This window comes from Panulirus ornatus, chromosome 30 (assembly GCF_036320965.1).
Source record: "Panulirus ornatus isolate Po-2019 chromosome 30, ASM3632096v1, whole genome shotgun sequence".
Classification (NCBI taxonomy): Eukaryota; Metazoa; Arthropoda; class Malacostraca; order Decapoda; family Palinuridae; genus Panulirus; species Panulirus ornatus.
The window spans coordinates 25,638,960-25,651,023 of NC_092253.1; the positions used below are offsets into that span (position 1 = coordinate 25,638,960).

The 12,064-nt window shown below is 40.9% G+C and overlaps 1 protein-coding gene across 1 annotated transcript in view; it reads right to left on the reverse strand.

The window, feature by feature from the left end:
* The window catches only part of LOC139758513 (uncharacterized), a 211,002-nt gene that overhangs the window by 19,816 nt on the left and 179,122 nt on the right, over positions 1-12,064 (reverse strand). The window contains 2 exon segments of the mRNA XM_071680016.1: positions 5,851-6,018; positions 8,407-8,627. Coding sequence (XP_071536117.1) covers positions 5,851-6,018; positions 8,407-8,627 — 389 coding nt within the window.

A 12,064-nucleotide genomic window follows, 5' to 3' on the forward strand; every position in this document is an offset into this window, starting at 1 on the left:
TTGATGTCACTGGATATTTGCTCTGGATTGCTAAAATTTTGTTCAGGATTCTTTAATGTCAACATCACTATGGACTTCTTTCCTACAGTTGCCTTTCCCATAATGTATTGTCTGAATTGGACATCTACTAATTCCTGAAAATTATAGTTAATCAGCATTAGGAGAGGAAATCCTCCTTCTTTGTCTTCTCTTTCCCTCAATACTGGGAGGAACAAGGAGAATGAGACCAAACTGGAGATGGAAGGATTATGTGGAAAAGATTCTGAGTGATTGGGGCCTGAATATGCAGGAGAATGAAGGGCATGCATGGACTGAACTGGGGCATTTGAAGTATCCAGGATAAACCATGGAAAGGTCTGTGAAGCATGAATGTGGATAGGGAGCTATGGTTTTCAGTGCATTACATTACATCTAGAGAATGTATGCAAATAGATGTGGGCTTTCTTCATCTGTTCCTGGCACAACCTTCCTAATGAGGGAAACAGCAATCAAGTATGAAAAAAAGGTCTGTTAAGAATACAAGGAAAAGTGTATGCAAGAATGATGATTGACAGAGTGATGGCAGTGAATGAATGCAGAATAAGTGAGAAACAAGGGTTTTTTTTTGGAAAGGTCAGGGGATGTGTGGATCAGATTTTTGTGGTGAAAATGATTATGGAAAAATATCTATGAATCTGTAGAAAGCATATGATAATGTCAAGTGGAATGCTTTATGGGATGTGTTAGGGATATAAGGGATTAGGGGAACAACTGCTGAATGGTGTGAAAGCCTTCAACAGAGTAGCAAATATATGTGTAAGAGTGGATGGAGAGTAGAGCAAAAATTTTGGTAAACATGTGAGTATGAAGCAGGGCTATGTGATGCCACTGTGGCTTTTTAACATATATATATGGATAGATAATTAAGAGACAAAAGTAAAACTAAGGAAAAAGGGTGGAGAGATGGAGTGTGGTGGAAGGTACAGTGGCTGGTGACAAACCTGTTTGTGGATGATACTTTATTTGCTGAGAATGAAGAGGAGTTGCAGAAGGTTGAAACTGTGTTTTATGATGTGTGTAAGGATAGATGATTAAAGGTAAATGCAAGTAAAAGAAAGTAATGGTGTCTGAAAGGAAACACAGCGAAAGTATAGATTCTGAAAATCCTTAAAGAATGAGAAAAGAAACTGCACTACTATTTTTTAGTAAGCAATTTATAGATACAGGGGAAGAAAGATTGGAGAAGATGACAGAATTCAATTATTGAGGAGCTACCTTAGGTAAGTTTGGTGATACGGAAGGAGAAATAAGGAGACAGCAGCACAAGGTAGAAGAATCATATGGTCCCTTAACAAAATAATGAAGGGGAGAAGCACAAGTATGGAAAAGAAGAAAGGATTAAAAAAGTGACAACACAGTCCTCCCAGCCCTGACCTGTGCCACTAAAACAGACATGGAATCAGTCACAAAGGCGAAGAAACCAGGCTGTGGAAGTGAGATATTTGAAAGGAGCAGGTGGCATAACTTTATGGAAAGAAGAAAGAAATGAAGGTGGGTAATTATGAGAGATGTGGTATGGTACGAAATACAAAGGGAAAAAATTGTGAAGTGGTAGAGAGGGTGAAACGCAAAGCTTTGAGTGGTTCGGGTATTTGGAAAGAAAGAGACAGTGAGTTTACAAAGAAAGTGTATGATAGTAAAATTAAAGTGGTTGGTGTGAGGGAAAGACCAACTGTGTCATGGGGAAATAGAGTGAAAGAGTACTGGAGAGAGAGAAATAGTGGAAGAATGTGTGAAATGGTGTATATGAGGGAGGCATGTAAGGACTGGGACAAGTCTTTTGTTGTGACCATACCCCTTGAAAGGAGTTCCCAGATGGAATGGGCACTTGAAATATAGACAGATAGGAAGATAGTTACAAGAGTTCAACTAAGTGTAGCAAGGGCAAAGATAAAATAAATTAACTCAAACAGCAAAACATTTCCTCATGATTTAAGTTGTTACTTTCTACTTTACAAAAATTAACAAGGTAAGAGTGAATGGAATGTAAAAGTACACTTTGGTTACAGACAAAAAACACGTATAAGCACGGTCTATAACTAGATTTGACAGTGGGAAATGAGGCATGAGACTGTTATAGACTCAAGCTCAGATGGGGAGAAAGAATACTTCCCACGCATTCCTCACGTGTCGTAGAAGGCGACTAAAGGGGATGAGAGCGGGGGGGGGGGGCTGGAAACCCTCCCCTCCTTGTATTTTAACTTTCTAAAATGAGAAAGCAGAAGAAAAAGTCATGTGGGGAGTGCTCATCCTCATCAAAGGTTCAGATTGGGGTGTCAAAATGTGTGCGGATGTAACCAAGATGAGAAAAAAGGATAGATAGGTAGTATGTTTGAGGAAAGGAACCTCAATGTTTTGGCTCTGGGTGAAACGAAGCTCAAGGGTAAAGGGGAAGAGTGGTTTGGGAATGTCTTGGGAGTAAAGTCAGGGGTTAGTGAGAGGACAAGAGCAAGGGAAGGAGTAGCACTACTGACACAGGAGTGGTGGGAGTATGTGATAGAGTGTAAGAAAGTAAACTCTAGATTGATATGGGTAAAACTGAAAGTGGATGGAGAGAGATGGGTGATTATTGGTGCATATGCACCTGGCATGGGAAGAAAGATCATGAGAGGCAAGCGTTTTGGGAGCAGGTGATGAGTGTGTTAGTAGTTTTGATGCACGAGACCGGGCTATAGTGATGGGTGATTTGAATGCAAAGGTGAGTAATGTGGCAGTTGAGGGAATAACTGTGTTCATGGGTTTCAGTATTGTAAATGGAAATGGTGAAGAGCTTGTAGATTTATGTGCAGAAAAAGGACTGGTGATTGGGAATACCTGGTTTAAAAAAAAAAGAGATATACATAAGTATCCCTGGGGATAGGGGAGAAAGAATACTTCCCACGCATTCCTCACGTGTCGTAGAAGGCGACTAAAAGGGGATGAGAGCGGGGGGGGGGGCTGGAAACCCTCCCCTCCTTGTATTTTAACTTTCTAAAATGAAAAGCAGAAGAAAAAGTCATGTGGGGAGTGCTCATCCTCATCAAAGGTTCAGATTGGGGTGTCAAAATGTGTGCGGATGTAACCAAGATGAGAAAAAAGGATAGATAGGTAGTATGTTTGAGGAAAGGAACCTCAATGTTTTGGCTCTGGGTGAAACGAAGCTCAAGGGTAAAGGGGAAGAGTGGTTTGGGAATGTCTTGGGAGTAAAGTCAGGGGTTAGTGAGAGGACAAGAGCAAGGGAAGGAGTAGCACTACTGACACAGGAGTGGTGGGAGTATGTGATAGAGTGTAAGAAAGTAAACTCTAGATTGATATGGGTAAAACTGAAAGTGGATGGAGAGAGATGGGTGATTATTGGTGCATATGCACCTGGCATGGGAAGAAAGATCATGAGAGGCAAGCGTTTTGGGAGCAGGTGATGAGTGTGTTAGTAGTTTTGATGCACGAGACCGGGCTATAGTGATGGGTGATTTGAATGCAAAGGTGAGTAATGTGGCAGTTGAGGGAATAATTGTGTTCATGGGTTTCAGTATTGTAAATGGAAATGGTGAAGAGCTTGTAGATTTATGTGCAGAAAAAGGACTGGTGATTGGGAATACCTGGTTTAAAAAAAAAAGAGATATACATAAGTATCCCTGGGGATAGGGGAGAAAGAATACTTCCCACGCATTCCTCACGTGTCGTAGAAGGCGACTAAAAGGGGATGAGAGCGGGGGGGGGGGCTGGAAACCCTCCCCTCCTTGTATTTTAACTTTCTAAAATGAAAAGCAGAAGAAAAAGTCATGTGGGGAGTGCTCATCCTCATCAAAGGTTCAGATTGGGGTGTCAAAATGTGTGCGGATGTAACCAAGATGAGAAAAAAGGATAGATAGGTAGTATGTTTGAGGAAAGGAACCTCAATGTTTTGGCTCTGGGTGAAACGAAGCTCAAGGGTAAAGGGGAAGAGTGGTTTGGGAATGTCTTGGGAGTAAAGTCAGGGGTTAGTGAGAGGACAAGAGCAAGGGAAGGAGTAGCACTACTGACACAGGAGTGGTGGGAGTATGTGATAGAGTGTAAGAAAGTAAACTCTAGATTGATATGGGTAAAACTGAAAGTGGATGGAGAGAGATGGGTGATTATTGGTGCATATGCACCTGGGCATGGGAAGAAAGATCATGAGAGGCAAGCGTTTTGGGAGCAGGTGAGTGAGTGTGTTAGTAGTTCTGATGCACGAGACCGGGCTATAGTGATGGGTGATTTGAATGCAAAGGTGAGTAATGTGGCAGTTGAGGGAATAACTGGTGTTCATGGGGTTTCAGTATTGTAAATGGAAATGGTGAAGAGCTTGTAGATTTATGTGCTGAAAAAGGACTGGTGATTGGGAATACCTGGTTTAAAAAAAAAGAGATATACATAAGTATCCCTGGGGATAGGGGAGAAAGAATACTTCCCACGCATTCCTCACGTGTCGTAGAAGGCGACTAAAAGGGGATGAGAGCGGGGGGGGGGGCTGGAAACCCTCCCCTCCTTGTATTTTAACTTTCTAAAATGAAAAGCAGAAGAAAAAGTCATGTGGGGAGTGCTCATCCTCATCAAAGGTTCAGATTGGGGTGTCAAAATGTGTGCGGATGTAACCAAGATGAGAAAAAAGGATAGATAGGTAGTATGTTTGAGGAAAGGAACCTCAATGTTTTGGCTCTGGGTGAAACGAAGCTCAAGGGTAAAGGGGAAGAGTGGTTTGGGAATGTCTTGGGAGTAAAGTCAGGGGTTAGTGAGAGGACAAGAGCAAGGGAAGGAGTAGCACTACTGACACAGGAGTGGTGGGAGTATGTGATAGAGTGTAAGAAAGTAAACTCTAGATTGATATGGGTAAAACTGAAAGTGGATGGAGAGAGATGGGTGATTATTGGTGCATATGCACCTGGGCATGGGAAGAAAGATCATGAGAGGCAAGCGTTTTGGGAGCAGGTGATGAGTGTGTTAGTAGTTTTGATGCACGAGACCGGGCTATAGTGATGGGTGATTTGAATGCAAAGGTGAGTAATGTGGCAGTTGAGGGAATAATTGGTGTTCATGGGGTTTCAGTATTGTAAATGGAAATGGTGAAGAGCTTGTAGATTTATGTGCTGAAAAAGGACTGGTGATTGGGAATACCTGGTTTAAAAAAAAAGAGATATACATAAGTATCCCTGGGGATAGGGGAGAAAGAATACTTCCCACGCATTCCTCACGTGTCGTAGAAGGCGACTAAAAGGGGATGAGAGCGGGGGGGGGGGCTGGAAACCCTCCCCTCCTTGTATTTTAACTTTCTAAAATGAAAAGCAGAAGAAAAAGTCATGTGGGGAGTGCTCATCCTCATCAAAGGTTCAGATTGGGGTGTCAAAATGTGTGCGGATGTAACCAAGATGAGAAAAAAGGATAGATAGGTAGTATGTTTGAGGAAAGGAACCTCAATGTTTTGGCTCTGGGTGAAACGAAGCTCAAGGGTAAAGGGGAAGAGTGGTTTGGGAATGTCTTGGGAGTAAAGTCAGGGGTTAGTGAGAGGACAAGAGCAAGGGAAGGAGTAGCACTACTGACACAGGAGTGGTGGGAGTATGTGATAGAGTGTAAGAAAGTAAACTCTAGATTGATATGGGTAAAACTGAAAGTGGATGGAGAGAGATGGGTGATTATTGGTGCATATGCACCTGGCATGGGAAGAAAGATTTCAATTTCAAAAATCTCATGAAAATCTAGGAATCTCAGAATTTGTTCAGAAAACAGTGCATTTAAGATTGGAAAAATCCCTAACATTGATAAGAGAAGAGTAGTTTTACTTTCGAATTTTCTCAAAAACAAAAATGCAAGTCTTACTTTAAACCACATATGTATATGGAGTGGATCTACTTCCAGACGTCGTGCAATAAATCCAATATCCATGGGGTCAGGGAAGTTGTTGTCGCTATAGTGAGCCTCTAACACAGTGAAGTTTTTCCACAAAGGACTATGTCCAAGGTTTGGTAACTTGTGACCTCCAATGTTCTGAAACAAATAACATACATATAACCAGGACTTCATCTATCTGTCTATTTATATTTCTGATGCCTGTTCCCTCTGGGAACTTCCATCAAGGGTGTGGCCACGGCAAGAGTCTCCACTTATCTCTATCCATACATGCATCCTATGTATGCACCATTCTACTCATTTTTCTTCTATTTCTCTGCCTATAGCACTGGTCCACTCTATTTTCCCCGTCACAGGTGGTCTTCCTCTCATAACAGCCCCTTTAATCGTTCTATCATCCACTATCCTTGTAAACTTCCCATTTTGCATTCTTTTCACATGCCCTCACCACCCCAAAGTATCATGTTTCACCCATTCAATTTGCATTCCCATTCTGTGTATATCTGCTATGCTTGTAGGCATACACCAACCAGGGAGGTACATTATCAATACTACCTGCCTGGATATCCAAAAGGTTAGTGAAGGCTGCATAGTGAGCCAGCATTTGTGGTTGTAAAACTGCACTCCTCTAACCCAAGTAGCTGCCTTTTCTTTCTACCTCAACCACATGACAGCTGGCATTCTGTCCAGACATAAAATCTCTCTTTGTCACATATAACGCTGACAATATTAACTCAAATAACTCAATATCCATAACTCTAGATTTTCCTGTGGTTAATGCTATGTGCTAGCCCTGCCTTTTGGCAAAATTGCAGGATTAATAAACAGAAGCAGGAGAGTGGAGCATTAGGTAGAGGTAGACAGGAACATTAGAGGGAAGCAGTAGGTTGGAACATTAAGCATACATATTGGATAGTAGTTGATATGAACATTAGGTAAAAGCCTCCAGAGACACTGCACTAGAGTTGCCCTCAGCCAACACCCTGTTAAGGGTGAGGCACTAAAGGTTAAGAAGATGCACTGGAATTCACCAGTTTAGGAGATTCTTTTGCCATGACTACTCCCTTGAGGGAGTTTCTATGGGGAACAGACATCAAAAACAAGGATACAGAAAGACTGTTGGGGCAATGCTTTGTCTCAGTAGCATTGTAAGGCATTTAGATATTATTTCTTTCATCTTCTACAGAATATTATTGGAATTCCATCAGGCCCTGGGCCGAGCTTTCTTTAAGCTTCAACCATGTAACCTTCTGAGAGGTTTATATCTGTAAATGCATGTTCATCATAATCATTAAATAATCCATCATCTATATCTTAATGCTCTCTTGTATCAAACTATATCTCTGATCCATCTATCTATCACTCTAATGCCCATAAACACTAACTTATGTTGGTTATCTAACATATGACATATTCTTTTGGGGTCATTTACATAATAGTCACCTTCTATGAATGAGCCAATCTCTTGACTTTTTGTTCTTTCCTCTGCTCATAATAGCAAACAGGACTTTTGGGTATTGGTCCATACACAGTTTTATTTTTCCATTTTTGTTCTCTGTTCCCTTCTTGTGATTCTAACATTCCCTTGTCTGTTTATCTAAGTATCTATCTATATCTCTGACACCCATTCCCTGGGGGAGTGGCCACAGCAAAAGAGTTTCCATTTATCCCTGTCTATACGTGTCTTCCTCACATGCACAATTTCACACATTCTTCCATCATTTCTCTCCCTCCATGTCACTGGCGGTCTTACTCTCACACCAACCCTTTTAATTATACTATCGTACACACTACTTGTCAACTCTCATCTTGCATTCTTTTCACAAGCCTAAACAACCTCAAAGTATTACGTTTCACCCACTCCCTGCCATACCACATTTCTCATATACCTATCATTTCTTTCTTCATTACATCTAATCATACCACATGCTCCTCTCAAGTAGCTCATTTCCACAGCATGGATTTTTGACCTCTGTGACTCATTCCTTGTCCATGTTTTGGTTGCATAGGTCAGGGTTGGGAGGACTATGCTGTTCCTTAACCCTTTCTTCACTTCCATGTTAACACCTTTAATTATTCTTTTCCATTCACCAGAGATATCAAGTGCACCTCCAATTCATCCCTTCCGTGATTCTACTCGCAGCTTCAGATATTCCTCTACCCTTCTCACTGATCGTTATTCCCTAATACCAAACCTCATTTACAACTACTAAATCTCCTTTAAAACCGAAACTGCAATGAAACTAATTACCCCTTTAATCAACATGAACCTTGGTCTCGCAGTAGCTCTTAAACACTCATTCCCAAATCCCTTTCTTCAAACATTATAAGCAAAATGCTGATATTCCTGCAAAACACATAATAGCATCATCTAAAAAATGCTTGACATACCTATCAAATTTCTGGCACCATATAGTTCTGTTTGCAAAATACATCTGATTTAAAATAAAAGTCAAAATGGTTAACACAGCTGAAATTAAAGAAAAAATTTACAGATTACAGTAGGACATCTTATTATAAGCATACCTCCTCATTCTGTGCAGCATCACCATCAATCTGATGAGCCAGTCTGTGAGTTTGCAAAAGGTCAACATTGTTGAAGACAGCATCACAACCCGGGGTCAAGCAAGCAAACTCTGATACAGAGTTGTCTACTTGATTATGAACTACTTCTTCATGGTGCTTTAAATTTGCATCAGTGACAAAAGAAGCCTTGCAATGCTGGCATTCAACGGGTGGATTTTTATCTGAAATTTTAAAGTGGTACATGTGATGAAATACTGTAATACAAAATATAAAAACTTACAAGTAAGCATTTTGACATGCCAATTCTGACCACATGGCATTCACCTTGAACTAGAACCCAGTACATATACCTGCCTAGCTTGTCATTGGTGCACAGCTGAGAAGGGAGATCTTAGAAAAATTAATGATCTTCATAAAACCTGTAAGTATATAAAGATTTCCAAATGATGGAAAGCTTAATGCAAAGGAACTTACATTTACAATTAACCATTTCAAACAAGCAAATAGGAAATAGAACTACTGGGGTTCTCAGTGTTCTGAAAATTCATGGTAATCTTGAAAAGTATCTTTACATAATTACTACCTATCAATTCTATCTTATATCTCAACCGGAACTCCCTCAATGGGATGGCCACAACAGTGGTCTCTCCATAACTAGTAAATTCCAGGGCCTCACCCTTAACTGGCCACTGACAAAGGGCAACTCTAGTACAAAGTCTGCAGAGTTCTACCTAACATTTTCACTGAATACTTCTGCCTAATGCTCCTACCTACTACTACAAATGTTTATACCTAATGCTCATGCCTATATGTTCCTAACTACTACTTCTATCTATTGCTTCTACCACTTTGCCTAAAGGTAGGGCTAGCAAATGGTGCTCACCATAGGAAAATCTAGAGTTACAAAGAATGAGCTGCACGAATTAAATTTTGTCAAGTGTTATGTATGACAAGGAGAGATCGTATATTTGTGGACCTGCAATAAGAAAGTTCTGAACCTCTAATGGGGCGTCAAAGGGAACTATGCATCAGAAAAGCCCATTAAGTGTGGCAGTTTTATCTCTAATGCTGTGCCTGTGTGAAAAACTCTGCATCCTTCTCTCTTATCAAGTACTGTCAAATGTAACAACCACATCCCCTACATCCATTACTCCATTACTCAGCATTGGACAAGGCTAACAAAATCATATCTATATGTTCTATTTTCTCTTACATTAAAATGTTATTTCATGGAGGAAGTATATTTCTTAATCTTTTAAATGCCCATATACAAATGAAAACAGCTGTCAATAATGCTATGCAAGGATTAATTTACTTGTGGGGTAACCATAAGCTGAAATAACAGAAAAGCATGATGCTAATTTCAAGAGAACAAAAGAAACATATTCACATCATTCTTTCTTTTTGGGAGTTGTCAGATGCATCAACAAATTCTCTACACTCATCACTCAGCAGTGAACCAAGACAACATAAAGTAATTATAACATGTTCTGGATATATCCTCTTACTTTTGAATGCCAATCTATCATTTCATTGTGGAAAGTTTTATATATGTTTTTTATTGAGGATGTAAGGCATGTGTATGAGTAGGATGAGAGGAAAGTGATTGGTTCTCAGTGAATGTCCGTCTGCGGCAGGGGTAAGTGATGTCTCCATGGTTGTTTAATTTGTTTATGGATGGGGTTGTTAGGGAGGTGAATGCAAGAGTTTTGGAGAGAGGGGCAAGTATGCAGCTTGTTGTGGATGAGAGTGCTTGGGAAGTGAGTCAGTTGTTGTTCACTGATGATACAGCACTCGTGGCTGATTCATGTGAGAAACTGCACAAGCTAGTGACTGAGTTTGGTGAAAGGTGTGAAAGAAGGAGGCTGAGAGTAAATGTGAATAAGAGCAAGGTTATTAGGTACAGTAGGGTTAAGGGACAAGTCAATTGGGAGGTAAGTTTGAATGGAGAGAAACTGGAGGAAGTGAAGTGTTTTAGATATTTGGGAGTGGATTTGGCAGCGGAAGTGAGTCACAAGGGGGGGGGGGGCGAAAGTTCTGGGAGCATTGAAAATTGTGTGGAAGGCGAGAACATTAATTCGGGAAGCAAAAATGGACATGTTTGAAGGAATAGTGGTTCCAACAATATTATATGGTTGCGAGGCATGGGCGATAGAGTTGTGTGGAGGAGGGTGGATGTGCTGGAAATGAGGTGTTTGAGGACAATATGTGGTGTGAGGTGGTTTGATTAAGTAATGAAAGGGTAAGACAGATGTGTGATAATAAAAATAGTGTGGTTGAGAGAGCAGAAGAGGGTGTTTTGAAATGGTTTAATCACATGGAGATAATTAGTGAGGAAAGATTGACCAAAAGGATATAGGTCAGAGGTGGAGGGAATGAGGAGAAGTGGGAGACCAAATTGGAGGTGAAAGATGGAGTGAAAAAGATTTTGAGTGATCGGGGCCTGAACATGCAGGAGGGTGAAAGGCGTGCAAGGATAGAGTGAATTGGAACGATATGGTATACCGGGTTTGACGTGCTGTCAATGGATTGAACCAGGGCATGTGAAACGTCTGGGGTAAACCATGGAAAGTTTTGTAGAGCCTGGATGTGGAAAGGGAGCTGTGGTTTCGATGCATTATACATGACAGCTAGCGACTGGGTGTGAAAGAATGTAGCCTTTGTTGTCTTTTCCTAGCACTACCTTACGTGCATGCGGGGGAGGGGGTTGTCATTTCATGTGTGGCGACGGGAATGAATAAAGGAAGCAAGTAAGAATTATGTACATGTGTATAAATGTATATGTCTATGTATGTATAGGTAGCAAAAGCTTTGCGGAAGATGAAAGCCGGCAAGGCAGCACGTTTGGATGGTATTGCAGTGGAATTTATTAAAAAAGGGGGTGACTGTATTATTGACTGGTTGGTAAGGTTATTTAATGTATGTATGACTCATGGTGAGGTGCCTGAGGATTGGCGGAATGCATGCATAGTGCCATTGTACAAAGGCAAAGGGGATAAGAGTGAGTGCTCAAATTTCAGAGGTATAAGCTTGTTGAATATTCCTGGTAAATTATATGGGAGGGTATTGATTGAGAGGGTGAAGGCATGTACAGAGCATCAGATTGGGGAAGAGCAGTGTGGTTTCAGAAGTGGTAGAGGATGTGTGGATCAGGTGTTTACTTTGAAGAATGTATGTGAGAAATACTTAGAAAAGCAAATGGATTTGTATGCAGCATTTATGGATCTGGAGAAGGCATATGATAGAGTTGATAGAGATGCTCTGTGGAAGGTATTAAGAATATATGGTGTGGGAGGCAAGTTGTTAGAAGCAGTGAAAAGTTTTTATCGGGGATGTAAGGCATGTGTACGTGTAGGAAGAGAGGAAAGTGATTGGTTCTCAGTGAATGTAGGTTTGCGGCAGGGGTGTGTGATGTCTCCATGGTTGTTTAATTTGTTTATGGATGGGGTTGTTCGGGAGGTGAATGCAAGAGTTTTGGAAAGAGGGGCAAGTATGAAGTCTGTTGAGGATGAGAGAGCTTGGGAAGTGAGTCAGTTGTTGTTCGCTGATGATACAGCGCTGGTGGCTGATTCATGTGAGAAACTGCAGAAGCTGGTGACTGACTTTGGTAAAGTGTGTGAAAGAAGAAAGTTAAGAGTAAATGTGAATAAGACCAAGG